The sequence below is a fragment of the Chrysemys picta genome, chromosome 6, assembly GCF_011386835.1.
Source record: "Chrysemys picta bellii isolate R12L10 chromosome 6, ASM1138683v2, whole genome shotgun sequence".
Lineage (NCBI taxonomy): Eukaryota > Metazoa > Chordata > Testudines > Emydidae > Chrysemys > Chrysemys picta.
In genome coordinates, this window is record NC_088796.1 from 101,912,024 (window position 1) to 101,940,021 (window position 27,998).

A 27,998-nucleotide genomic window follows, 5' to 3' on the forward strand; every position below is an offset into this window, starting at 1 on the left:
TGCTTATTGGCCCTTGAAAAGCCTCTGGGGGTTGGGGGCGGGATGAAAAGATGTGTCCATTTAAGACCAACTCTGCTAGGCACGGTTTTGTAGGTTAGTTCCGCGCTGGGGCTGTGAGGAAAGCTCCCTGCTAAGCATTAACGCTGTACACATGTGGACGCTGGATTTCCTTCCCCAAAACGCTGCATGCTGGATTTTACTTTGTTTCCGGGTGCAATTTAAGACTATAAAGGGAGTGGGTCTTCAAGAGCTCAGAGATCACTTTTCTTCTTCCTACGTGTTACTGTGATAGCAGAGATCATCAGACATGTGAGCTAAGAACCTCCGGGTTTAATTGCGGGGGGAGGAGAGGGGACTGCAGCAAGGGGTTCTTGCAGAGGGGACTTCAAAGCCTATGTAGAATTCAATTCGTGCCTTAGTTGGCTGGAACCTGAATGCATTGACCTTCGGGCTGTGCTGCAAGGCTAATTTGTGTGCTCAGGCTGACATGCTTAAAACATGCGTGCCTAAAGTTAGGTTCCTAGATCCATATTTAAATGTAAAACTTAATAAATAAAAGTAACCTGAATTTTTAGGGGTGTGGAATATGCTCCATTCCTACTGACATAATTTATATTTGTAGGTGCTCGGCAGTTCTGAAAAATCATAAATACGGATTTTTGAGTCCTAATTTCAGGTTGGAAAGGTGTTGTTCCTCCTCTCCTCCCTCCCTTTACTGATTGGAAGATATTAGTGGTTGCTTGAATAAGGGCAATAAAAGAAGGTAGTGGGTTATTGGGTAAGATTTGGAAAGTTTATTTTTAGATCTCTCTCTTTTTGGGGGGTGGTGGTGACTATTTACTATGGGATATTTACACATGAGCAGAGTGGGAGATGGAACCATTTTAGCAAACAAACAAAAAAACCTGTTCCTACTGGATTTAACACTGTAATTGGTCAAATAATTAGCAACCTCAATCCTCTAACACAATAAAGGTTTGAGTTACAGAAGGGCTGAGCACTTGTAGTTACCACTGAAGTCAGTGAGGTGGTTGGTTGATAAATATCCTGTGGTGGGAGAGGATAATGTTTCAGGGGCCATTTATTCAAAACATCCACATGCCTAAACAATGAATGGAGTATAGTTTTTGCATTTGTGTGTCAGATGGTGAGAATCAAAATGCAATCTATGGACTAGATCACCCTCTCCTATTAAAAGAGCCACAGGATATGGTAAACACGCAGCACCTCTGAAAAATCAGGCCATATATTTTCATTATCAGTGTCATAAAATTCACCTTCTTCTTATCCTCTGTCTTTGTTAAATGTGTTTTTTTTTTTTTCTTCAGAAACGTTTTTTTCATACTTCCAATTACTTAAGAAAATCCAGCCTTGCTTCTGAGTCATTTGCTTTTGCTCTTACTATCAGCTGTAGTCCTAAGGTTTCTTATCTTGGCAGGCCAGAGGCTGAGTAGTTTCCTTTGGACTATAGCTGGAATACTGTCTGTTTATAGTTTGTCTTCCTTGATACGAAATATCTGGAAAACTTTATTTGTATAAAACAAAAATGTTTCCTCAACTGCTAAAAATACCTAAAATAATTTCCACTGTAAAAATAATACCGTACACCTTGTTTTGTATTATTTGCTTTCCTAACACACAATGTTGTCCATTTAGCCATCTCCACCATTGGGTACAGCCCTGAACTCCTTATCTGGACAAAAATCCCACTGGCTCTTTTGCAGATTTTTTTATTATTATTTGGAATATCTTAAACTTTTGCTGCTCCATCATAGAATTTACACCATTGCCTTAGTGATGAGAATGCGTCCTGTTGCAGCATCATGCACACATTCAAAGAGGGTTTGCTGGGCTGAAAAAGACTTTTCTAGGCATCAGCTGGGAAGCAAAAGAGCCCTGGTAAGAGTTAATGAATTAAAAAAACAATTAAAGGATATTATTTAAAGGGTCCTCTGTTAGACGTTGGAATTTTTTTTTTTTGTGTAAAAAAAGCTCCATTTAAAAAAAAATTGACATTTTCCCATTAATTGATTTTTAAAATGAACTGTAGAATTTTATATTAGATTCAGCTTCTTAAACAGCAATATAAACAATAATTTACAGTGGTCAACTCAAATGATAGCATTTCTTTACTACATCATAAACTCAAGTGACTTCTGTGCAGCTCTGATTTTTATAAATTATAAATGGATTAAGATCCATTATTGAAAAAATGAGCTTTTATTCTATGGTAAGAGTACTTGGCTGTATGGTGTTAAGTTCGTGATTAATATCCTATGGTCTGAGGTGATAAAGTTTCCCCAAATTTATTCCCCAAATCCAAAACCGTGTTTGCATTTGTGTCAGAGGGTGAGTACCAAAGTGCAATGTATAGGTCAAATCCCCTCCTCACATAAAAAGAGCTACAGGAGAGGGTAGTTAAGGTTAACTCCATGAGGTTCCTCTCAGAGAGTTTTCTCTAGATCATTCCTTTGAGGAGTTTAGCTCCCAGAATCTCTTCACTGGCTTCAGGTCCCCTGAACTTCCTCTAGCTTTCTGGCAGCTCTGCTCCACCTGAGCTGTACAGTCAAGGACTCTTCCATCAGCTACCACTTCTCTTCTCAGGGGCTCGTTCATCTGCCAATGTGATATGTGCCAGCAATGCCCCTCTGCCATGTACATTGGCCAAACCGGACAGTCTCTACGCAAAAGAATAAATGGACACAAATCTGACATCAGGAATCCTAACATTCAAAAACCAGTAGAACACTTCAACCTCTCTGGCCACTTAGTAACAGACTGAAAGGTGGCAATTTTGCAACAGAAAAGCTTCAAAAACAGACTCCAAGGAGAAACTGCTGAACTTGAATTAATATGCAAATTAGACACCATCAACTTAGGCTTGAATAGAGACTGGGAATGGCTGAGCCATTACACACATGGAATCTATTTCCCTATGTTAAGTATCCTCACACCTCTTGTCAAACTGTCTGTAATGGGCTATCTGGATTATCACTACAGAAGTTTTTTCTTTTAATTAATTAGCCTCTTAGAGTTGGTAGGGCAACTCCCACCTTTTCATGTTCTCTGTATGTGTATATCTATCTCCTTACTATATGTTCCATTCTATGCATCCGATGAAGTGGGCTGTAACCCACAAAAACTTATGCTCAAATAAAATTGTTAGTTTCTAAGGTGCCAAAAGTACTCCTGTTCTTTTTGCGGATACACACTAACATGGCTGCTACTCTGAAACACTTCTCTTCTGATAGTCTTTTTATTTCACGTGGACATGAATAAACACACATTTCTAGACCTAAGTGTTACCCCTTTCACCCAGGTGGCTAGGTTTGCAGGGTTGTTTCCATTAGGATAAGAAATTGATTATGAGTTAGGGATGTTCTCAGTGTAACTTTTTTTATTTACAAAAAAATGAACACAGTAGAAACAGCAGGCAGTTCCTTTGCTCAGAAATCCTCACAATCGCTGCTTTAGTGAGTTCTTTGCTGTAGAAGCTCTATCTCTCTGCTTCTTCTCACAGTCACGCTCACTTCTTCTCCTGGCTTTCCTCTGCCTCAAACATAGCACACAAACCAATAGTGTAGCCCCTGCTTTTGCAACCAGGGAAACAGCTTAGTCCACATGGTTTAGCTCTGACCTGAAATAGAGTATTTCCTGGGGCAGTAGCGCGCCCCCCCCCCCCCTTTTTTTTTTTTTTTTTTGCAACTCCTATTGAGCCTGCAAGAGAGCAGTTGGCACATCCACTGGCTTTAATGAGGTCTATAATTGTCTTTGGATCCAAGATTCCCTCTATGACAGCTATTAGCACCTTTCAGCCCAGCATAAAGAATCAAAAAGTTTGCTTTAAGATGGTGAATATTTTAATTTAGGGCCAGATCCTGGAAAGTGGTGAGAGTCTCCCTGCCCTGGTCAGAAGTCAATGAGAGTTGAAGGCGCATAGGACTTGGCGAGTGGCACTTAGCACCTTGCCAGACTGGGCTCTTAATGTTTAGGGCTAGATTGTGAGCCTTGCCCACACTGGTAAGCAATTACTCAGACAAGTAGTTCCACAGAAATCAAGTGGAACTATTCATGTAACTGCTCACTACGTATGAGACTCACAATCTGCCCCATAGTAATTTGTTTTGCCCTGACTTATGATAACCATGTTTTTAGATTCCAGACACCAAGCCACAAAACTCAGATAACCTCTCTGCAGAAGCAGAGAAGACCAGAGCAAGAGAAACCTTTTAAATATTCCAATTAACTTTTTCTATTACCTGTTCCGCTATGACAATTTTATCTTTCTTAGTACAATGTCTGGTTGAAATAATCACTCTCACAAAGATTCAAAGAATAAGGCCCCCAAATCGAAGGTATTTAAGATTCAAAAGTACTTGTCAAATAAAAGTTTGGAAAGAGTTTATTTTTAAACAACTACTTTGCTCACAGCTCTTAGGCTTTAGGGATGTGGTTATTGTTTGTGTACAGTGCATTAAAAACCACAACATAGAGCTCCATGTCTCTTCCTTTTGGGCTAGACCAGAGGTGGACAAACTACAGCCCGCGGGACCCTCCTGCCTGGCCCCTGAGCTCCTGGCCCGGGAGGCTAGCCCCCGGCTCCTCCCCTACTGTTCCCCCTCCCTTGCAGCCTCTGCTTGCTCTGCCGCTGGGGCAACGCTCTGGGCAGCGGGGCTGCAAGCTCCTGAGGCAGTGCAGCTGCAGAGTCTGGCCTGACCCGGTGCTCTGTGCTGCGCAGTAGCGTGGCTGGCTCCAGCCGGGCGGTGTGGCTGTAGCGCCACCAGCCATCGGTGCGCCAGGCAGTGCGGTAAGGGGGCGGAGAGCGGGGGGGATTGGATAGAGGGCAGGGAAGTTTGGGGTGGTGGTCAGGGGGCGTGAGTATGGATAGGGGTTGGGGTAGTCAGAGGCAGGGAAGAGGGGGGTTGAATGGGAGCAGGGGGCCCTGGGGGCAGTCAGGAATGAGGAGGGGTTGGATGGAGGTGGCGGGGGGCAGTCAGGGGACAGGGAACAGGGGGGTTGGATGGGGCAGGAGTCCCGGGGGGGGGGCATCAGGGGGCAAGAAGCAGGAGGGGTTGGATGGGGGTGGGGTCAGGCCACGCCTGGCTGTTTGTGGAGGCACAGCCTCCACTAACCGGCCCGCTATACAATTTTGGAAACCCGATGTGGCCCTCAGGCCAAAAAGTTTGCCTGCCCCTGGGCTACTGTAATCTTATAACTTTCCCTGAGTGAGGGAGAATGCACAGCTGCATGGCTCCAGGAGCAGCCAAGAGAATGAGTCACAATTCCTCTCCTGCTGTGGGGAGCAGTTAAGTTACTTCACCCCTTTTTATCCATCAGCTCACTCTTTGCTGTGCAGCCAGCCAGCTACTCTCACTGGGGATGGGAGAAATGAGCCACGGTTCCTCCCACTCTCCACCCTTCACTTCCTCATTATCTACTCTATGGGCAATGGCAAGGGAGTAGCTCTGCTCTTCCCCCACATTTTGAGTCACAATGTCACTGAATATCCTCTTGCTCTTGTACTATGAGGCAGGGAAACAGACGTCCCTTCCTTACCGTCTGTAGACCATTAATTATTTTGTATATTTTGATCACGTTTCCCCTCTGATTTATCTCCTCAGTTTGTCTTTACAATCTTTCTACAATTGCGAGTATTTCCATGCCCCAAACACTCCTATTACCTCTTGGTTATCTGGCTCTAATTTTGCAATATTTATAAGTGGATAAATCAGCTAAAACGTTACAAAAATATGGGGTAAAGCATTGTAATAAGCTACAGATTAAATTATATCAAACAATGAAATATAGGTAGCATAACTTCTGCAATGCGTCTGGATGGCCTCTAAAGTGATAAGTAATATAGTCTAATGGGACACACATTCATTCCCTTAATGTACTCCATCAGTGACTGTGTAGATTGCTTTGTCCTGTGTCTCATTATGTGTATTCTTGCTACTGACAATGCTACTTTGATATATTTTGTCATGTCAAGTTATTTAATATATTCTAAATTATTTAAAATGCAAACATCTGGATCAAATAAATCACACGCACCCTGCAAATCTTGTATATACAGGATCGCATCTGACCAAACATCTGCACATTTCCAAACTATAGGCATAAAAAGTGCAGTCTCCATTTCCAGCAAAATAATAGAAACAGCATTATGTGGCATATTTATTTGCTTTGGAGTCACTTTGAGTCTGCTGAAAATGAAATACCATCATGTTCTCTTCTATTTATGGATACTTGTTTAACTGGCTTCTGTCTTCTCCAGAATAATGTGCATTTAATTTTGCATGCTTATTCTCAACTGGCCTTTGAAACTATCCCTTCTGACTAACCACAAAAACTAGTGGAACTGAATCCAGAGGAACTATTTGTAATAAGGCAAGAAACATGCCTGAGCTAGTGCCTGTAGAAGAATGATAAAATGAACGAGGATCCCTTGAGTTAGTGGTTCCTTCCTTTTTACTAGGAAAGTGTCTCCTTCGCTGTAGTGCTGCTTTCAGTGACGCTGGGGGGAGAAAGGAGGAGGGGTAACCTCCTAGAAAACCGCTGTTGCAGCTGTGACCAGAGAAGGAGAGAGACAGACACAGGAGCGACTCATCTCCGCACCATCTAGTAACTCTTGAGCAAAGGTAAAAAACAAGCTATTCAACCCGCGCAACTGCAGAGAAGCGGGGGAGGGATATGCGTGCAGGAGGAAACATGTTTTTCGTGCTGGTTTTCAGTTTTGTCCTCCCCCCCCCCCCCCCCCCATCCTGAGCTGTAAAGCTGGGGGGAGGGGGAGTGTTAAACTAGGAGCTCAGACCACTATGACAATGGAAACCAGGGCAGCAGAGGGGGTTTTCTACCAGCTTCTCATTTTTTATTTTTTTAAAAACCCCTCGTTCTTCAGTTTCCATGAGCTATTGGTTCATCAGTGTCTATTTCATTAAGTAGCAAGTGTTCCCTTGGGGGCTGTGTGGAACTGTATAGGTACTAACAGGGGGTACTGTTTAGCTCTTTAAGCTATTCTGGGAGATTCCTCCGTTGGAGGAGGAAGTGACCCTGGCTGCAGTCTGTGCCCACACCACCCCTACCCAGGTTGTCATGATCTCTGTCCTTTGGATGTACTATTTAGTATCATAACGGAGAGAAGCCTTAAGAGGGTATGGTGGAGGTTTACAAGCCCACTGTCAAATGCAGACACCCAGGTATTAATGGTGACAGTCCCCACAGAAACACAATCCTATTAAATAATAAGAGTAGTAGTAATATGTAGTTCTGTAATCATCCTATTCCTGAAAAAATCTGACTTTTCAAACTAAAACTATAATGCTGTTACAATCTCATATTCTTGGCTGGACAACTAAAGCATAAGCAGGTATATGCTATCTGCCTGTATATTTTAGGAAGAAATAGGACACCCCCGTCTTGCAAGTTATCATGCTGAGGGAAAACAGAGACCGAATATCTAATGCAGTCTCTCACTTTTCCAGACCTGTGGGTGTGCAAGAAAAAGCAAAGTTCTTCTTCTGAACATGTTGGGATCCACCACTGGGTCACAGCATCATAGAGGTTTCAATGTATTTGGGCAAGTTAATAATTATAACTTTATAAAAATTACAACTAAAGCACTGTCCATAATAAACTCAGGTGGCTAGATTTGTTTGCAGTGATGCATATCACTCTGTCTCTCCATTCAATTTTCAAAACAGGCAGGGTATTGAAATGCATAATATTCCTATAGAACCTTTCATCTGAGGATTTTAAAAGCACTTGACAATATTAAGGGATGTTTTCTTAGATCACCCCTGAGAAGTATGTCATCCCCATTTTACAGATGGTGAAACAAAGGCACAGTGAGTCCGTGTGACAGATGTGGGAATAGAACAGCTATCTCCAGACATCCCATCCTGTGCTTTATCCAGTAGGCCATGCTCTATCTCTAGGAATGCTGCAGGATCAGGCAATCCAATGTAAATGTGGATGGATTCCTGCTGTGACCCCAAAAAAGCAGGAAATTTAATTAAAGCCAACCACCTTTGACATTAACCCCTTAAGTGGAAACAGATGACAGTGGAGCTTTGCATCAGACCTGTGTAATAGGTTCCCTCTCAGAACATTTCTTTTGCTCCTCAGACATAAAAGATGCTGCAACTCACATATAGGAAATATTGTAGCAAAACAATTAAACTTTCTACTTTATTATTTTTCATTACATTTAAATCATCTTTCTTCAACAGCTTTCCCCTCTTCCCTCAAAGGCCCTGCATGGTAGGGACCTTCCATGGGTGAAGAGGGCTGGATAAGATTCCTCTTGGAGCTCCTCAAAGACACTTCTTGTTTAGTGCCAGAAGTCCATGTGGAATGAAGTAAAGTACTCCCAACTAACAGCCTAAATGTGCTACTTACACAATGTTCTTAGCCACTGTCAGCCTGGTATATGAAAGCCCCAGAGTCCAATGTGGTCCCTCATAAGACCGTGTGGAATGCCATCCTCCAGGTCAACCCTTCATTTAAATAATTTTAAGCTCTTTTAATTTTGGGTGCTGCAGTTAGTGACTGACATTATGTATTGATGCCAGTTACAACATAGTCCCTAATACACTTACACGGCTCATCAGGATGAGTTTTAAAACAAAATGACAAGTATATTGGCCAAACATTGGAGAACACTGGCCCATAGTATTTATAAACCTCCTCTTGGTTACCATTTGTTGTCACATAAGTGGTTTAAGAGTACACAGTATTTGCAGCCAACATTATCCAGCTATTTGGCTGATGAAAGATTCAGAGGAATACCCCAAAATTCTTGGAATAGTTTCAAACTATATTGAGGACAAGGAGACAAATGCTACAAATTGTACATATCAGAGAGAGAATATATGAATTACAAAGGATAGTACCTGGGCTTTGCACTGTGTTTATATCATTAAACTGATTGTGACTAAGTAATGGAGGATCTTACCAGAACCTCTCAAAATATCTAACAACTTGTTCATACTTTTCCTATTGTTATAATCTACGGATCCAGTTACTGGTTATTAATGGTACTTGACAGAGCAATGTTCATTTTCTGTTGTAACTTATTATTTTTCCCTTTTAGGGATTCTTTTTTCCTAGTGCAGTAAGCTGCACAACAGAGAGTATGTCAGCCACTATTAAATCTGTAGGTTTTTAGAGTGATATCTATACATCCCTGTTGGCATCATTTTTATTAAACTGTATAGGACTTTTCCATAAGGCATTTGTATGAATGTATGTGTTATAGCTCCCATTGTCATAACACTGGAGCACCTCCGAGTACTGGAAAATAGAAATAACATCAATTTCCTTCCTTCCTGGCTTGTAGAAAATAGTTTGATTGGTTGTAATGTCTGTCTTCCTCTCTCACACATAACAAAGGGAAAGTCATGTCAAAGAGATGAGTTTGCATTTAATTCTGATTTAGATCATTCAGTGTCTGGATCATCCTTAGACCTTGCAGGAGCAAATTCCACAGTCTAGGTCCAGCTCCTGTGAGAGTTTGGTCTCCCATGCTCACAAAACTCCCACTGTTGGTTGACATTTACATGCTTTCAGTAAAACATAACCGTTGTGGAAGGCCCTGGTTGCCTGGAAGATCTCTTCTCGGATTGGAGAAGAGATCTTCCAGGCACCCAGGGCCAATCCCATGTATATCAGGAGGGAGAGCCTGAGTTGGATTCCGTAGTCAGTGGGCAAATAGCACGGAGAGCAGGACATTGGAATGATATTTTCATGTTGGCCTGTTGGGCTGATTCATTGTATACCAGTTGGAGCTTTATTCAGGCTGTGAGGGTTAATTCCTAGATATGAGTTGCAATAATCAAGCCTGGAGGACATGAATATGTTTTCCACCATGCCAGATAATGGATGGCTTAGTAGTTAGTGCACTAGCTTAGGATGGGGGGAGACCTACTTTAAGACCCTGCTCTACCATGGACTGTGTGACACCTTAGGTAAATATCAAGGCTAAGTCTACACTCGCACTTTTGCTGATAAAACTTTTGTTGGTCAAAGGTGTGAGGAAAATACAAGTTTCACTGAAAAAAGTGTGGACTGTGCTATGTCGGTGGGAGATGCTCTCTCTCGCCAACATAACTACTGCCACTCCTGGGGGTGGTTTAATTATGCCAGCAGGAAAGCTCTCTCCCGCCGGCAGAGAGAGGCTACACGGGAGACCTTACAGCGGCGCAGCTGCAGCACAGCTGCAGTGTAGACAGAGCCTTAATCTCTCAATTCCCCCTATGTAAAATGGGAATCAAAGAATTTCCCTACCTCACTAGGGTACTGTGAGGATAAATACATGAAAGATTGTGAGGCACTCAGTGATGGCAGCTTTAAAAGCACCTTAGATTGATTTATGTAAGTCCACAAGGAAGAAGCATGATTTTCTGGCTATTGACATACACACTTATTTAAAGTTTCAGCTCCTTTTCCTGGCAGTGGTAGACCTATTCTGAGTGGGGGGTATAATTTGCTTTGGGACACTGGCACAAATTGTAACATCATACAAAGTAATGCATTTTGGGTTTGCTTATTTACTTTACTGTTTCTGCCTTTACAGCTGTACAATGAACACTTATCTCTTCATCTACTACTTAATCCAATTCTGTGGACATTCCTGGATATTTACAAATATGATCATCAGGTTCTTGTCATTTGGGAAAGGTAAGACTCTTATTCATTTTATGTTGCTTTTATCATTTTTACTTTAAAAACCCTAAACTGGACATAACAAACAACTTTGTAGGACTCTCTTTGTGTTACTATGTCAAGTTATAATTTCATAAATTGATGGAATACGGCATCGTTCGATGCAGATGAGCATCGGATTGGTTGAACAAACCAATACCAATACATCCGCACTATCTTTATAGTTCTTGCTGCTATGCTTTTTTTCTGCTAAGAAACATTAATATTCCACCGCATTCGATCGGACTTACTGTAATATGTTGGAAGATCAGAGCTAGATTTGGCCCTATGTTGACTGAAGTTCTGGGATATAATAGAAAATGACTGACTGCAGAGTTAAAAATAAATGACAGATGGTGGGAATACAAAGGACAATGGTTTACACAAACTATAAAGTCCAGGTAGCAGATATTTTATGAAACATCAAACTGTCCTCTATTGCAGAGGAATGTTTCTGAAACCAAATATCCAGGTCCTGCACAGATTTATTCAGTGTTCATTACAGCCACTTAACTAAAAAAGGTATGTCAGATGTAGACTATTCCATGCCCTCCTTAGCTTCCCCACTATGAATACTACTCTCCAGACATCCTTTCTGTGGCTTCTTTTTGTTTCAAAAGGTCGGTGGCATGTGAACTTCACTTTTTGACGCCTCGGTGGTCATATCTGAGGCTTGGCATGGAAAGGATTCAGAGATTTAACTAATGGCACTGTTTTCTTCTCCCCTGCGGTTGTAGATTCTCTGGCCGATACCTTCTATTCTATAGGACTTGTAATGCGCCTTTGTCAGTCGTTGTCCATATTAGAGCTCCTGCACATCCTAGTTGGCATTGAAGAAAACCGTTTTCTCCCAAGGTTTTTACAGGTAAGTCAAGTTATACTGTACCAAAGAATCCCTGGCTCTTTCTGATTTGACATACAGATTTAACCTGAGATGCAGTTGGCGCCCAGGAGATACTTGCAGGACAGAATACATTAGGAATTATACTGGGGTAACTTCCAGCAACTCAAACTCACTTCCTTGCCCCTTCCCTACAGTTAAGTGTATGCTCATCACCAGACCAGCATGTTGAGTATCAGAATCCCCAAATGTATAATGGAAAAGAGCAAAATAAAAACAAAATGTAACCTACTGGGTGACTAGTAGAGGAGAACGAAGGGAAGATTCCCTCCATGGGCAACTGAGTGTGCTTTCTGGAGCAGTGTTTATAGTCAGTAGGAGACTAGCTAATCCTGAGGGGTTGAATTCTCCCCACTTCCCTCAGCTGCCAGTTCCTAACCAGTTTCCTAAGGCAGGAATGAGCAATAGGGAGGCACCACATGCCCAATCACATGTGAGGAGGAATGGCAACTGGAATGCAATGTGGTGGCTGAGAAACCCTTCCCAGCAGTTCAACAGGTTTGTTGCGGTTTGCGGGTGCGCATTGAGGGGGAGGATCTCTTTTAGAGAGGAGCAGGCAGGCAGAGAGGAAAGGCTATGGCTTGGCAGAAAGAGCAGTTCTATTCTTTGATTAAAGGTCAAAGTTAGCACAATCCAGACATGATATAATCAATTTACAAAAGGCTCCAGGCATTGTGACATTTTATAGGGATTTAAGTGCATACCTTTTGTTGTGGGAGTAAAGAAAGAGAACAGACAGGAACTATGTGCTCTAGCAGAGAACAAGAGAATTTTGTTACGTTCTCCTAGGAACTCTCTTGTTCTCTGCTTTGGAGTTAACTTAAACTTGAGAGTTTTTAGTCTTCCTCTCTAGGAACTGTAAGAGCAAGAACGCTACACCTCCTATTCCTTAACAGGTGAATATTGAGCAGGATAGGAGGATTGAGGATATGAGCAGGTATTATTTGTATTATAGTTGCACTTAAGTTGTGTCTTCACTGCAGAGTAGTCCAGGCTCCTTCCTCCTGTCCATACAAAGAAATGGGTGGGGAAAAAAAAAAACTCACTTGGTTATTTTCAACCCAGGCAAGCTGGCACAGTTGGGGGTATGAGTTACAAGCTGGTAATCTGCCCACTTTGCAGCAAAGATACAGGCTAAATCACTCAAGTGTTGATTCAGTCCTTCAATGGCTTCCCACAATTTCCCTCATGTGCCCAGAAGGACAGACAAATTACTCCACAATTCACTCTGAAAGAATCAGAGTGGATCACAAAGAACCATGGGATATGTTGCCAGAAGTCCTAGCACCACTCCTGGCTGAGTGCAGCACCGGTGAGGATGCAGTAACTTGAGTGTGGCTGTGTAGTGTGACCGCTTATACCTGAGTTAGGCTAAGCCTGGGCACTGATTACCCAGGCTAACTCTGCACCTAAGGACATACACTTAGAGGCCTCCTCCAGGGCACTGTTCATGTACACAGACATGGTCGCTGTGCCAAAGAGCTTACCGTATAAGATGAAAGACAAGTGTATATAACAGATGGATGGGGGAGCACAAGGTAACAGTTAATATGATTATGATAAGTGTAACAAGCAGTGATCATAGCACATTGGTAGCCTGGCCATGGGGCATTGTTATGTAGACAGTACAGCCGGGGTGAATTTTAAGGAGAGATTTGAAGGATGAACATTGTGGCTCTACAATGTGCACAATCCCTCCCTGTACAATCTATTTTGTCCTAAATGAATTTGATATATTGCTGTCTTGCTCACTCTTAAAATGGTCAAATTATACTGTGGAAACATGAGTCGTGTACAGAACTGAGTGGATGCTGTGATGGGGTAGCCGTGAGAGAAAGGAAATTCCACTTTGATCTTCATGTACTGAATGAGGACGAATGAAAAATGAAACCATGCTGTTTACGTTTTGTGAAATGACTGCACGTGCTTCCTTCTCCCTTTTTAAGGACATGAAAAGACATGGTTTCTAGTGGAATTTTTTTTTTTTTTAAGAGTATCAAGGCAAATACTTTACCATAGTCAATTAGGGATTGTAAGAGCGAGAACAAGAAGCTACATGCAAACCCTCATTTACACACAAAGAAACAGGTTTTTTTCTTTAAACCAAAAAAAAAAAAAAAAAAACCCCAAACAAAAAAAACCCCACCCTACTTCCTTCCCAATTTACTAAGGTACTAACCCTGTCAGTTGCTCTCTGTTGACAGATCCCGGAGAGCCTGTGAGGAACCCCATTGACTTAAGCAGGGTTGTTGCTGGCAGCTTTTTAGTTTAATAATTTCTGAAGGCTGCTCTGTCAATCCCTTTAAGCTTTGCTCACTGGCTGAGACTGGAGTTTGATTCACTCCCCTCAAGAATTTACTTCCAGTGTTAACATCTGAAGGGGAAGAAATGGCCAGAGAGCAAAGATTAAAATTTGTGGCATACTTTAAAGATTTTCAAGATGAGGAACTGGATCCATCAGGGAGGGCTGTGTTCTGTTTCTAGATGACTAGGAGCTGGCAATAGGAAATGTGTCCTCGCATGAATTTGAAGAATAAGCTGCTGTGTGAACATTTTGCTTTATCTGACAGATGTGGAAGAGTTTTGTTGTTTGTTAAAATTATAGTCTGTGCCCAGAGTTCCACACAGGAACTGGTAAATAAGATATAGAAAAAGTGCTGTACAGACAATTTCATTATATTCTAGTTACGCAGTGTTCATTTCATAGTGGGTAGATACTTTGCCCATTAAATTTAAATCTATAAGAGTTAACAGAACAGATTGTGTGGGTCAGTTGCTCAGCTGGTATGATGTCAGTGTAGCTATCTTGGTTTACACCAGCTGAGAATTTGTCCCTATATTTTAAACACTTTCAATGCAAGTATAATTCAGAGTGGATTAACGTCAGTCTTTTGGAAGGATTACACAGGCCTTCAGGATTTTTTTGGTACTGCTAAAGACATGAATGCAGCCTGGGGACCTAAACTGAAGGAAAGTAAGGGGATATTGGACTTACTTCTCGGCTCTCTCTGAGCTGTGGCGCAAACCTAGTACACTAGTGTGTCATGGCATCCTTGTTGCTGAAGTGATGCAGAAATCAGAGATACACAAACCATACATACAAGTAGAAGGTCATTATTACTGTAATTATTTTCTTCTTGACAGATAACTGAGAGAATCATCATTTTATTTGTTGTCATCACCAGTCAAGAAGAAGTTCAAGGGAAATATATTGTGTGCGTTTTATTTTTCCTTTGGAATTTACTGGATGTGGTCAGGTAAGAAATCAAAGTAACCTCATAAAAGTAAAGCAAGCACTTCTGTCAAATGGAACTATCCAAATACAGTGCATGGCATCTGATTTTCATTATTTTGACCTCAGCAGAATCATAGTTTTACATTTTAAGCAAATGTTTGGATTTGATAAGGCACACTGTGGTTTCTAGAATTGGTAGATCAGTTAGGCAAAACGAAAACCTATTGCCTTATTACAAGAGTAAGCCACTGCATTAAAGTTTTCTATTTCAAAAGATTTGACCTTTCTAACACCAATTTAGAACAGCAGCACAGCTATTTTTTAAGGAAGGGCATTCCCTAACACTCTAATACTGCTTTTATACATCAAAGCGAAGGTATCTCCTTTTGTAGGGATGCATAGCTCCCGAATCGTCAGCCCACAGGCGCAGCAAACTGCTCCCATGGCTATGAGGCAGGAGTGACCTTCAATCCAGCGTTTGTGTTTGGGAAACTTATTTGGCTGATTTGATTGTACCCTCGCAGCTGGCATTCACGCGCTCAAGAGATGGGTTCGTTATCTTATGTGCATATATACTGCCTGGCTTTTCTATGCGCAAGATTTGTACCAATGAGAAGCGTTGTAAGCAGGGAAGTGTAAAGAATAAAAGCCCCAGGAAAAGTTCCTGGAGGTAGAGGGGCTTTTCGGCTACCACAGACCTGGCGTTCTGTTTCCTTTCCTGCGTTGTCACCACATCCTTTTTACAGCTCATTTAGGCCACATCTACAATACAAGCTAGGGTGCGATTCCCTTGCTCATGTACACATACGTACAGTTTCTGTCCCTGGGCTAGCGTGAGTAGAACCAGCAGCATAGCCACTGTAGCACAGGTAGCAGCAGCAGAGCTGCACCCACCAGTTTCAGGCAGGTTTATACTGTAGGTGGGTCAGCCATGCCTCTGTTGCTGCTGCCCATGCTACTGCGGATACACTACTATTTATACTCGTGCCAGATCAATGAGAGCTAGTGCAAATATGTGTGTGTGAGCAGGGGGGAAAATCACACCCTAGCTTGTAGTATAACCAGCCTTAAACACAAGACTTGTAGTACAGTAACTCATAACTGCAGGCCATTCATTAAGATTTTGATTATTCTGCATTAAGTGGAAAATTTCTAGTTCTTGCCCATGACCTGAAAATTTAGGCTAGATAGAGCATATAAATGACACAGGGAGAAATCACAGTAGGCAAAGAGCATGGGAATAGAAGAAAGATTTACACAGTATGAAGTTACAGGTGACTTTCAATGGAATGTGTGTTAAGTCACTTACAATCCCACCCTTTGCATTGGACATAAAACTCACCCCGGTGCAGAAGGCCAGTGCAAGGAACTATGCACTGCTTAAGTGCCACTTAAATGGCTGTGGATTTCAGTTTCTTTACATAAATCAAGGAAGACCTGTAGGCTTAAGTGGCACTTAAGCAGCGCATAGCCCTTGTGCCAGTCCTCTGCAAAGAGATGAATTTCACCTTGGATGCATTGTTAATTCCATTATTTGTACTAAGATGACCTTGATGTCAGGGTCAGCATTGGAGAGGTAGCTGAAAGTAGTATGGTATGAAGAGAGCTGGAAAAGGAAAATGAATGGTATATGGGACCAAGAAGATTTTTGTTTGGGTTCTAGGTGGATTTGTTTTAATTATTCATATGCCCCTCTCCCCCCATTTTTTTTTAATTTTTAAAGATTCAAAGGTAAAAATAAAACCCACTGAAAATGCACTCTTCAGCTAAAGCAAAAAAGGAAGAAAACATCAGCAATGAAAAGCTCCAGCATAGAATTGTCAATATGTAATTATTAACTGTAATCCTTAAAGACAACTATTATGATCAAAATAATGGCAACCATAGAATGTGTACATGGATGAGACCTCATACATAATAGTACTGTCTCCAGCATAAATGTATGGTTCAAATAATGTAAAATGTTTCATATCGATGGAGAACATATCTTTTTCTAGTTCCCTTTCCTTTGTTTGTTTAGTGTGTGTGTGTGATTAATATTTATATATATATATATATATATAAAAATATGTGATGCAAATCAGATTCAGTCATTTTTTTTATATATATATATATATATATATATATATATATATATATATATATAAAAAATGACTGAATCTGATTTGCATCACATACAACCATAATCAGTAATGGATAAATTAGCCCTGTCTGCTTGATTGTGTTGGACTTATTAAATGTTCTATTATGCCTTTGAGACACAACTTCCTGTGGGGGATGATGTGTCAGAATTCTGGTAGTGCAGCCGTCTCTCTCCTCTGCACCGAACCAGCTTTGTTGGGCTGGTATGTAAAGGATGTTGGGCCACAACATCCTCATCAATGTTTTGGGGTGTATAGATGGAGCAGTCCCTGAGTTACAATGGAATGCAATTGTACTCAAACTGATATACAGGGGCATAAGAGGAAGGGGCTTCTTGCACATCCTCCTTTGCCTATTGCAGAGCAAGTGGGCACATTTTAACCCAAAACAAAAAAGTTGCCTATATTGCAAAGTAAACAAATATTAGGATATATTGTAACTTTTATGCCTGAGGAACAGAAGACTTAAGCAACCTGGGCAAGTCCAGGAAACCACTCGAACAATAATAACTATCCGAGTTACCAGGAATGATGTCTGTCTTATGCACTGAAGATCAAGGACTAGGGCTGTTTCCGAGTATATAGTGTAAATTAATAATAATCTTTCCTTGAGGAATGATTAAGTATTGTTTAGGAGAAGTACCTGCTCCTTAAGAGAATTTCCTTTAACTATATTTGAAAACATACCAACAGAAATTTCACTAGAGACAAACCCCAGGAAAACAACAACTCTGCAAAGCTCAAATTTAAATTATTTTCAATGTTTCCCACTCTCTAGGGAATACTAATATTGTCTTTAATTACTGATTATGGTTGAGCATCTGAGAAAGCATTATTATTTGAAATTACAGAATTCTGTTTTGTCAAGGCTTAGATATTTGGTTCCACATTTTGGGGCAGATCTTCCAGTGTGGTACAGTGGCGTTGTGCCCCAGCACTAGTAGATCCAGTGTGCATGGTATCGAGAAGATCACACTAGTAAAAGGGGATGCTTTTGTGGTATAGAGCCAGAAGGAGGCTCTTCTTTCATACCCTAACAACTAGTTCTAGATCCATTCTTAAAAGATATGAAGTTTTCTGAGCATTAGGGCTAATGACACAGGGCGGGTGAATTCTGCCTACCCCTACAAATCTGATCTTTCTTGCTTAGTGCACTTGGTAATATCTGCTTTTTGTATTATATTGCAAGTTTGCTTTTAAAAAAAGGCTGGTGAAAAATCAAGGGAGAGAGGAGAATGTACAACACAGTTTCCCCTAACCTATTAACCTTTCCATCGGGTGTACCACCCAGCATTTCACAAACAGTTGTTAATACTGGGGCAACCAGGAAGTTTGCCTAGGGCTGTGTTATCTGCCAGAAACAGTCCCAGCTAATGGTGGCTTAAACACACTTTTTTAGAGATCTACAGCAAGTGTAGGGCCTTTCAACTGACCAAAAATGTGATCTAACCAGTCTCTCAAATCTTCAGAAAGTTACTGGGTCACTCAGTTCAAACAACCCTAGACCACCTTGAGACTCTAAAAACCAAATCTAATAGAGAACAGCTAGGAGTTCTGGATTCCCATTATGCATTATGACTGCTCAATTTCAGAGGAGACTGCTAATTGCCACATAGCCCTAGGAAAGAAGTCTCCATTATGAAGCAGCAGGAATTCCACTTAGCTGACAATCTACCAGTGTTCTGGAATTCTTGTGTTAGTACACACAAGCCATTTTCCATTTTACTTTTCTGAGATGGCCAAATCCTACTCCCAGACCCTATAGGGAGAGAGTGAGACATGCTGAATGGGGACACAGACTAAGCAACAAAATGTTCTTAAGAGTTCTGCCTGCATTTCTTCACACAAGGGGCTCTGTGGGCTTTTTTTAACCCCCTACTAAATCATCTGAAGATTCAAGAGTGCACATAATTGGAGACTTATTGATGGGCCCTTTCTGAGAGGGCTGCTAGGTCCTTGGTGTTCTCCTGGGTCCCTATATCCACCTCAAAACTTTTTAGAATGACACCCATGTTGTGTAGTTACTAAGTCTGACCCTCAGTTTTTTGCACAGGGAGGATAAGGGAAATATTCCAATGTGCATTTCTGGGCCCCATGATGGGGGGCTGCCCTCTTACTGAACAGTAGTGCCATCTGTAACCATGGCAGTAATCCAACTTCTAGCCTGCTTCAATAATAATTTAGTAATAATGTTTATAGTTGTTTTTATATCAAATATTAAGGACCATATTCTAGTGTCTGTTACACATATGAGCTTCCCATTGAAGTTACATGCATATCTGAAGCCCATTTTCTGACAAACCAATATGAAAGCACATTGGAACCTGGTTTGCATAAGAACCTTCATGATAAGTATAACATAGAATGCACCATATTATTGTTATTTTCATCTCTTTCCCCCCCCAGCCCCCCCTGTAAACCAGGGTCACAAATAAAAGAACTCTTCAGCAAGTTGGTTGTCTCTGGGTTCTAATGCGAGTTTGACACTAAATAAAATGGGTGCAATTTTTCTCTAACACATGTCCAGCATTCCATCTGAGTGGCTCAAACGCTTAGTGTACAGGAATCTGGAATCCACAGATTTCTCAGTATAGATGGCTGTTTTAAGGAGTAAGATGTTTATTCATTCCTATTTTATCTGAATTTGAAAAATAAACACAAGTTCCCTGTCTTTTTTTTTTTTTTTAATTCCAGATACACTTACTGCATGTTATCAGTGTCCGGAACATACTATGGAGCTTTGACATGGCTGAACTACACACTATGGATTCCAGTATATCCCCTGTCAGTTCTGGCTAAAGGTAAGAGGGAGGGAGTAGGCATGAGGGAAATTACTTGTTTTCTGAATCTCACTCAGTAGAGTTTGATCATTTTGATGAGTTTTTGAGAAATAAGACACATTTAAACCTCTTTACTCTTATCTACACACTTCTTCATCTAACTTTCCCCTTTCTCTGTTTCTTTCTTGGTTTCTACAGGACAGTTCCTTTCTCCTGGAAAATTAACAATTTGTTAGCACAACGAAAGCCACAGAACATCAACCTAGGATGCCGACACTTTTCTGCAGTCCTTGGTGTAGCTTAATTCTAGGCACCAACTGCAAAGCACAGACAAAGCTGGCAAATGCACTGGTGCAGCTGACCCCTACTTGAAACCATCTTATGCATGAAACCATTGTGGCTTATAGCAGTTTACTGTGCCTAGACTAGGTGTGCGCACTATACCTGTAGCTGAAAACCCCAGCAGAGATGAGGACTAAGTAAATATTTGCTAATCCTAGTTATCAAAATGATTACAACTTCAGTCCCAAGAAAATGAATTAAAAGTAAAGCCATGTATGCATGCTAAGTATGCTGTTTCATACAGATTACATTTCACAAGATAAGGCAGTAGACCAAGACCCATTTTTCATGCCCCTTAAATGTAGTTTTCTTACAGATGATCTTTCACTTAAGTCTTTTACTATAACTCCAGCTTTAAAAAACATCAAAACATTATTTTGCAGCATTTGCCATCTATGAATCACTGCCTTACTTTGAATCCTTCGGCACATACTCCACCAAGCTACCATTTCCAGTTGCCTTATCGATCTACTTCCCGTACATACTAAAGCTGTACCTGGCAATGCTGTTTGTAGGTAAGATTTTCATCACTTGTGAGCAGGATCTTAATGCCACTGTGCTGGAATTCACAAGCCTGAGCAGGCAAAAATCAAATCAATGAAAATTCTTTGTAAGCTGTGCCTTCTCCTAGGCAGTTTCTGCATTGACAGCTCTGTGTTAAGGGGGAGTTCATGTTGCTCAGGAGTTGGCTGGTTTGAATTCCAGCATCTCATTTAGAAGTGAATTATCTGTTTCTAGAGAGAGGGAGTGTGGGGAAAAGAACTATTAAGAAAAAAAAGTGGATGGAAAATGAATATAGTGTGTTTGAGCCACCTTCATCACTATAGATGTTAATTCAACAGAAAGTCCTGAGTCAGGTCTTGATTCTGCTGCCATTTGTAGTCAATGGAAACCTTTCCACAGATTTCCAGTGGGCATTAGATCAGGCCCGCAGTTTTTGTTCTTTTAAACTAGGTCTGACATCCTGTACCAGAACTCCTCCAGCCTTGAGGAGATTTGGAGCTAAATCCAAACTTCATAGCTTGTTCCCCCACCTACGGTTACTGTGGGTTACAGCAAAATCCTGGATCCAAACAGGCCCGCACTTTGGAGAAGTTTGGATCTGCATCTAACTTTCTGGCTGACTCCATTTGAACCCCCTCACATTTGGGTGCTAATTTTTGTAGCATGGGCCCATCTGTTTTTAAAAAACTCATTGATCCTTTTAGATGAAGTACATTGTTGGCTGGTTCATAAGGGATTCTTGTTCAATCCTCGACCAGAAAAATGAGGACACTAGTCATGACGGTGGCTGTGGGGTGGTCCTGCTAATCTGGAAAAAATATCTGTGTACATATGCATCAATGTAATGGCAATAACTGCAGTATTATAATTACCCTATATATAGCAGGTGTGCTTTAAGGGTTCCAGGAAAATGTCTCAGGACCTGCATTGGCTAGATTTACTTACTGAGGTCCTGGGCCGCCCAGAGGATTCAGGGGGCCTGGGGCAAAGCAATTTCAGGGGCCCCTTCCATAAAAAAAGTTGCAATACTATATTAACATGTATTTGGAAATGTAAAAAATAACCAGTGAAATACATTCAAAAATTAATTTTTGAATGTAATTTGAAAATACATTATTTAAAAACATTAAATGCTTTAATGCTATGTATACATTTGCAATTACATAATGGGCTGTCACTGGGTGATGGTGATAGTTGGTGCCAATGGGCTGTCGCTGCCTGGGGGTGGTGCTACTGTTGCCCATGGCTGGGTGGGGAGCTGGGCTCTGGGTCGGGGGGTGCCCAGCTCAGAGGGGCTGGGCTTGGAGCTGGGGGTCAGGACTGTGGGGGGGATGGGTCAGGGGGGCGTCAGCCTCAGAGGGGCTGGGCTCAGAGCTAGGGGTCAGGGCTGTGGGGGGATGGGGTCAGGGGGTGCCCGGCTCAGAGGGGCTGGGGGGGTCAAGGCTGGGGGGGTGCCCGGCTCAGAGGGGCTTACCATGCCACTTACCCCCTCTCCCAGAGCCTCAGCGAGCTGCATCCAGGAGCTCCTGCTGCTCGGCCCGCCGGAGCTCGCAGCCCCGCCCCCTTACCACGCGGCCCTGAGCGGGAGGAGCACAGGCCACGCGGCTATAGCGCTGTCCAGGGCCGCTCCTGGATGCGGCATGCTGAGCCTCCAACATTCTTGTAGGGGCCCCTGCGGGGCCTGGGGCAAATTGCCCCACTTGCTCCCTCCCTGGGCGGCCCTGCTGAGGTCTCATATAATGTATTTAGCATGTGCATAGTTGTCTAGCCAAGCGATGGCATCTTCAGTGGCGTGATGCAGTTCTAGCCCACCGCTGAAGCTAGTCAGCAGGCATTCATCGGCAATGTGCGTCATCGTCTCTGTTGCGCCACAGCTGCACAAAGGGCTATCATGAAGGCCCCAGCATTACTGATTGGCTGCCCAGAGACCTTGCCCAGTCCGGGCATTATATCTCATATAATGACAGATACCTAAAAATATAGTGTGGTTAGTTACAAGAATATAGAACCTGTCTGAAAAGCCTTACTCCTGTGGGTTTAATGGGACTACCCACAGGACCATTTGGGTCAATTGGACTCATCCCATTAGGGTTTTCAGGTGCAGGTCCAGGTCCACCTGTTTTTTCTAGGTAAATGCTGGGCCTTTTGGCGTCTGCTTCCCTGCACTTACATTTTATGTTTCAATTTAGGTATGTTCTTCATCACTAGATACCTCTGCTCAGAAAGGAAAGCTCACCTAGGAGCCAGCTACATCAAAGAGAAAAGGAGCTAAGTTGATATCTTGTCTTGTAATGAGGAAAATGCTCTAGAACATGCTATGCTAACACATTATGTGGAAATAATTTAGACCAAGATTTTCAGAAGTGCTTAGTGATCTAAGGCGCTCCCAGTTGGGCGCATAAGAAGTTCCCAATTTACAAGGGCAGGTGCTCCACGCTTTCTGAAAATGAGGCCCTTTAAGGCTTCTCACATTGGGCACTCAAACGTAAGCACCTCAAATCTCCCGTCACTTCTTAAAGTCTTGGCCTCAGAGATTACTCTAGCTTTTTCTAACATAAAATGACAGGTTACAAAATGTGGCAAAAAACGTCAATCATATCAGCATTTCCTATATTTTAATAATGGGTTCCCATCGCAGCAGTAGCATGGATTCTGCATTTTATATCAGTAAAATGTCAATGGTATTTAGTTTTTATCATTATCTCACCTGTTAGACTATGTAAAACAGATGTATGAATATCAAATTTGCTGGAACTGCAATAGATTATAAAGCAGAAGCTGGTTGTTCTGCATTTTGCCACATTCACACAAATACCAATAGGTAAAACTGTTCACAGAAAACCCATCCTCCTCCACTCGCCCCCCCACCCCAATTCTTAAAGTAAATGTAAGTGACAAATGCAGTTACAGTGTCTATTCACTACAAGTCCTAGAGGGCATTTCACATACAGAAGTAGAAGTTATGATTCTAATATATTTCCAGTAGACACTATTGACGGATCTGTTTTTCTTAACTGTGACATCCAGATTACCTTGGAACTGAAGAAACAAGACAGACAGACGCTCACTCTTACTTAACTCATCAAAGTATGATATAGTCAGTCCAAGAAATACTCTGCCTTTAAAAATAAGATAATGGATTTTAGATACTGTAGGCCAAATCCAAATTGTCTCACACATGAGAATTGTCCCATTCACGTCAGTGAGGTTACTTGTGCAACAAAAGTAATTAGGATTTGGTCCTATGAGGTGGGGAACTACTTATGAGAAGCAGCAAGAAAATAGGATACGTTTTCCTGGGGGACAAATTACTTCTCCAACTGCACAAGCTACTCGGGAGAAAACCATAGGCTGACTTGTTCCCCATTGGTACTATTCCCCACCACCCTTTGGGCTTGAATAAAAGACAGAAAAAATTAAGTGGACTAAAGAGTGAAATGAAAACACTTCTAGTCATGAAAATTCTCTTACCTATTTAAGCCTCTGAAAAGTGAAACCTAAGTATGCCTTTGTCTTGAAACAACATTTGAATAACCAATGAGTGAAGAGCATCTCAAATTGATGATTTAGTGGCTCTAGGACACGTCCACAGCCACACCAGGCAGCTCAGCTGTATCTGAACTGCCCCTACCTGTGCTACCACGGCTACACTGCTATTTATGCTGGAACTAGCTTGAGTACGTGTACATGAACAAAGGAATCACACTCCTAGCTTGTACTGGAGACATAGCCTTAGACAGGTATATTTGTTTGTTACCTGGGAAGAGTACACTAAAGTGGGTACCATTAAATACTTTGCTTTTGCATCCAGGTATTATTGTGGTGTGCATGCTAACATACAGCACTTTTGGTCAGTAAATCTCAACGCGCTTTACAAAAGAGGTAAATATTATAGTATTGCCTGTATTTAGGAAATAGAGCGAATATTGTTGTAACGTTATTTAGTTACAAAAGCAAATGTGATGTTTTTAAATATGATCATGCTATCTGTTGAAGGAGAGATTTATGTGATCCGGGCAGGGGAGAATTCCCTCCGTGCACGAGCTGAGGAAGACAGAGGACCCTCTTAAGAATCCTGGGGTAGCAGCTGTGCCTGGTGTGGGAAGGGAGTATCAGAGGCAGGGCTGCAGCATGTTACCCAGCAGCGATTCCAGACAGCACAGCTAGCTGTGGACATGCTGCTGTAATGTAGACAGCCCAGCTGAGGCTACTTTAGCCTCTGGACCAGTCCAGATTCACCAGGGCAGAAAAGGTGGGTCAAAGTGAACTTAGCACACCCCTGCCACCCATTCCGCAGGCTGGGAGCTCTGTGCTGTCTCTTAGAAGCACAGCCCAGAATCTCACCTTATAAAGCATATCCTGAAAGAGTAAAATGATGGTGGATCCCTAACATTTGTTGAAAAATGCTGATATTTTCCATTCTGTTCACATGGTACAGTCTGGTCAAAATTTTCAATCTCAGGTTCCTAAAGTAAGATGCCTTAAGTCTATGTTTCGGCACCCTAACAAGGGGCTTATTGTTCAGATGAACTTTGCACCCACTCCACCAAATGAAGAGGGAGTTGTAGGTATTGACTGCTTTTGAGAATCAAGCCATTCTTATATAGGGACCTAAATCTGAACTTAAGCCAACTTCAGGCATTCAAAAAATGAAATTGTTTGCTGAAGTTTGTTGGCGTAAAAAGTTACTGATCCACAGACCTACTGTAGTTGCTGATGCTGGCAAATGGTTTACCATTTAATTCACTGTTTTTACATTGAACCACACTTAAATGTAAAATCCCACCACTAATATTGTATTTCAATTTGATAAATTCATATTTAATTAATGAATATTATTTTAATTTGTGCAATTTATTTACTTATTTTAATTTTGAATGATAGCAAACCTATTTTAAAAAAATCTTTGGGTGAAAATACAGCAGTAACTACCAAACCTGATTTAGCCGCACATGGACACCTGGAGCATGTAAATGATTTTCAGTTTTACAGTGTGTATATATCAGTCAATATTGATTCTGCACTAGCAAGGTGCTCAAAACTCATACGTTTGCAGCTGCAGAAAAGTGTGTTCAGTTAATCTCTTAAACTATGCAAAGAATTAACAGGCTAATCTGATTAATCATGATCTAGATCAGTGGTTCTCCAGCCATGGCCTGCTTGTGGCCCAATCAGCACACAACTGCGACCCCTATGACATCCTCAGGGCCATATGGGTGGTATATATATTGTGTGGATGTGGTCCACATAACACAGAGAGCTATATAGGCGGCCCACAACTGTCAACAGGTTGAGAACCACTGGTCTAGATGGTTCTTAAGAATTACTACTGGCATGTTAATGATAATACAAAGGCTACATCTACCCTGTGACCTGGGGTGTGATTCCCAGCTCTTGTACATGTACTTACACTAGCTCTCAGCAATAAGAATGAGAACGGCAGCATGGCTTAGCCATACTGAGTACAAACTGACCTGAAACCCACAGGTACATGTACACAGCATAGTGGAACCATGCCACCCTTACTTGCGCTGCCATGGCTATACTACTATTTATACTCGCACTAGCTCAATGAGACCTCATGTGAGTATGTGTACTTGAGCTGGGAATCACACCCCTAGCTCACAGTATAGACACAGCCAAAATGAAAACACGTCTTGAGAAGGCATATGTCTATTGCAATATAAAGCATACACAAGTACCGTACCGGATTCTCACTGGTTAAAGGGTCTTGGTTAAGAGAACCAAATAGCAGACATAGAAGATTTATTCATTCACTTCAGCTGTTAAGAATACTAAACTGGGAATAGTAATAAAAGAATAAATATACTACTGTGGCATACTATGAAGATGAATACTTGCCTGAGAAAACTACCATATCTAGGATAGCTAAATTACATACTGCTCAGATTGAGGTCACTGCAGTAGACACTAGGGACCAGTATGGGATTAGTTACTCAGTCAATTACAGGCGGCATTTACCCCAGTGCAGAGGGGGCTTCTTCAAGAACCTTAGCATCAATTACGCTTCTCTTTAAGCTCCATCTTGTGTGGACCCTTGCATTTCCCTATTTAAGTTGGAGACATAGGGAGCTAAAGTGTGAGACACGCAAATGGGTTAAAGGGAAGAAGAGGGACCAGGCCGAAATAAGATTCAGAAAGGGGACTTATAAATGGGAGGGCACAATGCCAGGAGGGTAACATTAGAAAAAAGGAAGAGGGAAATAAGATTTCAGTAGCAGGAGAAATGCAGGAGCTTAGAGGGAGGTGAAAAAATGGGCTCCCCAGGAAGAGTAGATCCATATGCTTGCTGGGAAAAAGAGAAGGAAAAGAGAAGAAGTCCTATGTCCTCTCAGAGACATTAAGATGCTGAGGAGAGAACAGACCTGCCCTCTTCTTTTTAACATGGCAAAGGTAGAAAAGACCTGCTGTCCTCTCTCCCCTCCCCCGCCCCGCCCCGAAACTTGAAGGTATCTATGGAGGTAGGGGAAGGGTATTATTGGAGTGGGAGATTTGAGAAGATGGAACATTGTGTGTAAGGAAGATGGGGTCTTCATAGGTTTTGAAAAGCATCCAAGCTTCTGGAAAATTATTCAGATCCTAATTTTCTGAGGCCCTGAATTGGAATATTCATGATTAAATTAACCTGAAATTCATCAAAATGTACCTAGCAACACCCAGATCCCACACTTACCTGGATAAGTGTCCCTGGTAAAATCGTTACAAGGTTGGTAACTATGCTACTATCACAAAAATAGTGTTGTGGATCGTATAACAACAACAACATTGGATGATGAATGTTATAATATGGAGGAATCATGTTAACAGAAATTTTGTCAGTTGAAATGAAAGCTAATTAAAAAGCCAGAATAAAGAAATATTGTGCTTTTTAATAAATACACCATGTCAAACAATTTTGCAAGATTTGTTTTTAATTTTTTCACCTATTCATATAAAGGTTCCACCTATTACAGAAAGAAGGCTTTCTGCAGCTTTCACTACCGTATTTAAATACCTCTGAAATTTAAATTTTTAACTCACATTCAAAACGTAGCCCAAAGCTTGTCCTCATACCGGGGCAAGACAGCTCAGGATAGGAGCTGGCCTACTGACCAGTCAAACCAAATGACTTTTCTATTCTCTGAATCCCTGGGAAGAAAATCCCATAATACTTCATAGTATAAAATTTCTTTGGAATGACACTTATTGATGACTGAACATTTCTGCTATGCATTTTTCTCTCAGTATTAAGGGCCGTCTCTTTATCAGATATGATGATGATGCTATCTTGTGGCTACCAACCGTAAGCCTTAGTCCATACTGCTTTCTTCTTGAACTCTGGTAGAAACCTCAAAGCCAGAAGTGTAGCTGAGAAAACAAGGACAAGTCAC

The 27,998-nt window shown here is 41.6% G+C and overlaps 2 protein-coding genes across 13 annotated transcripts in view; one reads left to right on the top strand and one right to left on the bottom strand.

Annotated features, from left to right (window-relative positions):
- The first annotated feature begins 62 nt into the window (after positions 1–62).
- On the top strand, positions 63–27,521 carry HACD4 (3-hydroxyacyl-CoA dehydratase 4). 5 transcript variants are annotated; one of them, XM_005297701.4, is made up of 8 exons: positions 63–309; positions 6,479–6,641; positions 10,577–10,680; positions 11,442–11,569; positions 14,750–14,862; positions 19,676–19,782; positions 20,487–20,618; positions 22,797–27,521. In XM_005297701.4, exons 3-8 carry the CDS (start codon positions 10,584–10,586, stop codon positions 22,877–22,879), a joined length of 660 nt encoding a protein of 219 aa, XP_005297758.1. In that variant the 5' UTR covers positions 63–309; positions 6,479–6,641; positions 10,577–10,583; the 3' UTR covers positions 22,880–27,521. The 5 variants fall into 5 exon arrangements, with proteins under 5 accessions (XP_005297758.1, XP_023961177.1, XP_065405526.1 ...); XM_065549454.1 differs by lacking the exon at positions 63–309 and adding an exon at positions 7,485–7,579 and having other exon boundaries at positions 6,501–6,641; positions 22,797–25,443; XM_024105409.3 differs by lacking the exon at positions 6,479–6,641 and having other exon boundaries at positions 170–309; positions 22,797–25,443.
- Positions 27,522–27,998, bottom strand: part of FOCAD (focadhesin) — a 196,483-nt gene continuing 196,006 nt past the window's right edge. For all 8 annotated transcript variants that reach the window (XM_065549450.1, XM_065549453.1, XM_065549452.1 and 5 more), the window contains one exon: positions 27,522–27,975. In XM_065549450.1, the coding sequence (XP_065405522.1) occupies positions 27,902–27,975 (74 nt within the window). In that variant the 3' untranslated portion in view covers positions 27,522–27,901. The remainder of the gene's footprint in view (positions 27,976–27,998) is intronic.

Excerpts from the sequence above, each read along its gene's own strand:
- HACD4 (XM_065549454.1), top strand. The coding sequence starts at position 7,527 with ATGTTGGGATCCACCACTGGGTCACAGCATCATAGAGGTTTCAATGTA. Across the intron at positions 10,681-11,441 it reads GTTCTTGTCATTTGGGAAAG|ATTCTCTGGCCGATACCTTC; the intron begins GTAAGACTCTTA and ends CTGCGGTTGTAG. Across the intron at positions 20,619-22,796 it reads CCTGGCAATGCTGTTTGTAG|GTATGTTCTTCATCACTAGA; the intron begins GTAAGATTTTCA and ends GTTTCAATTTAG.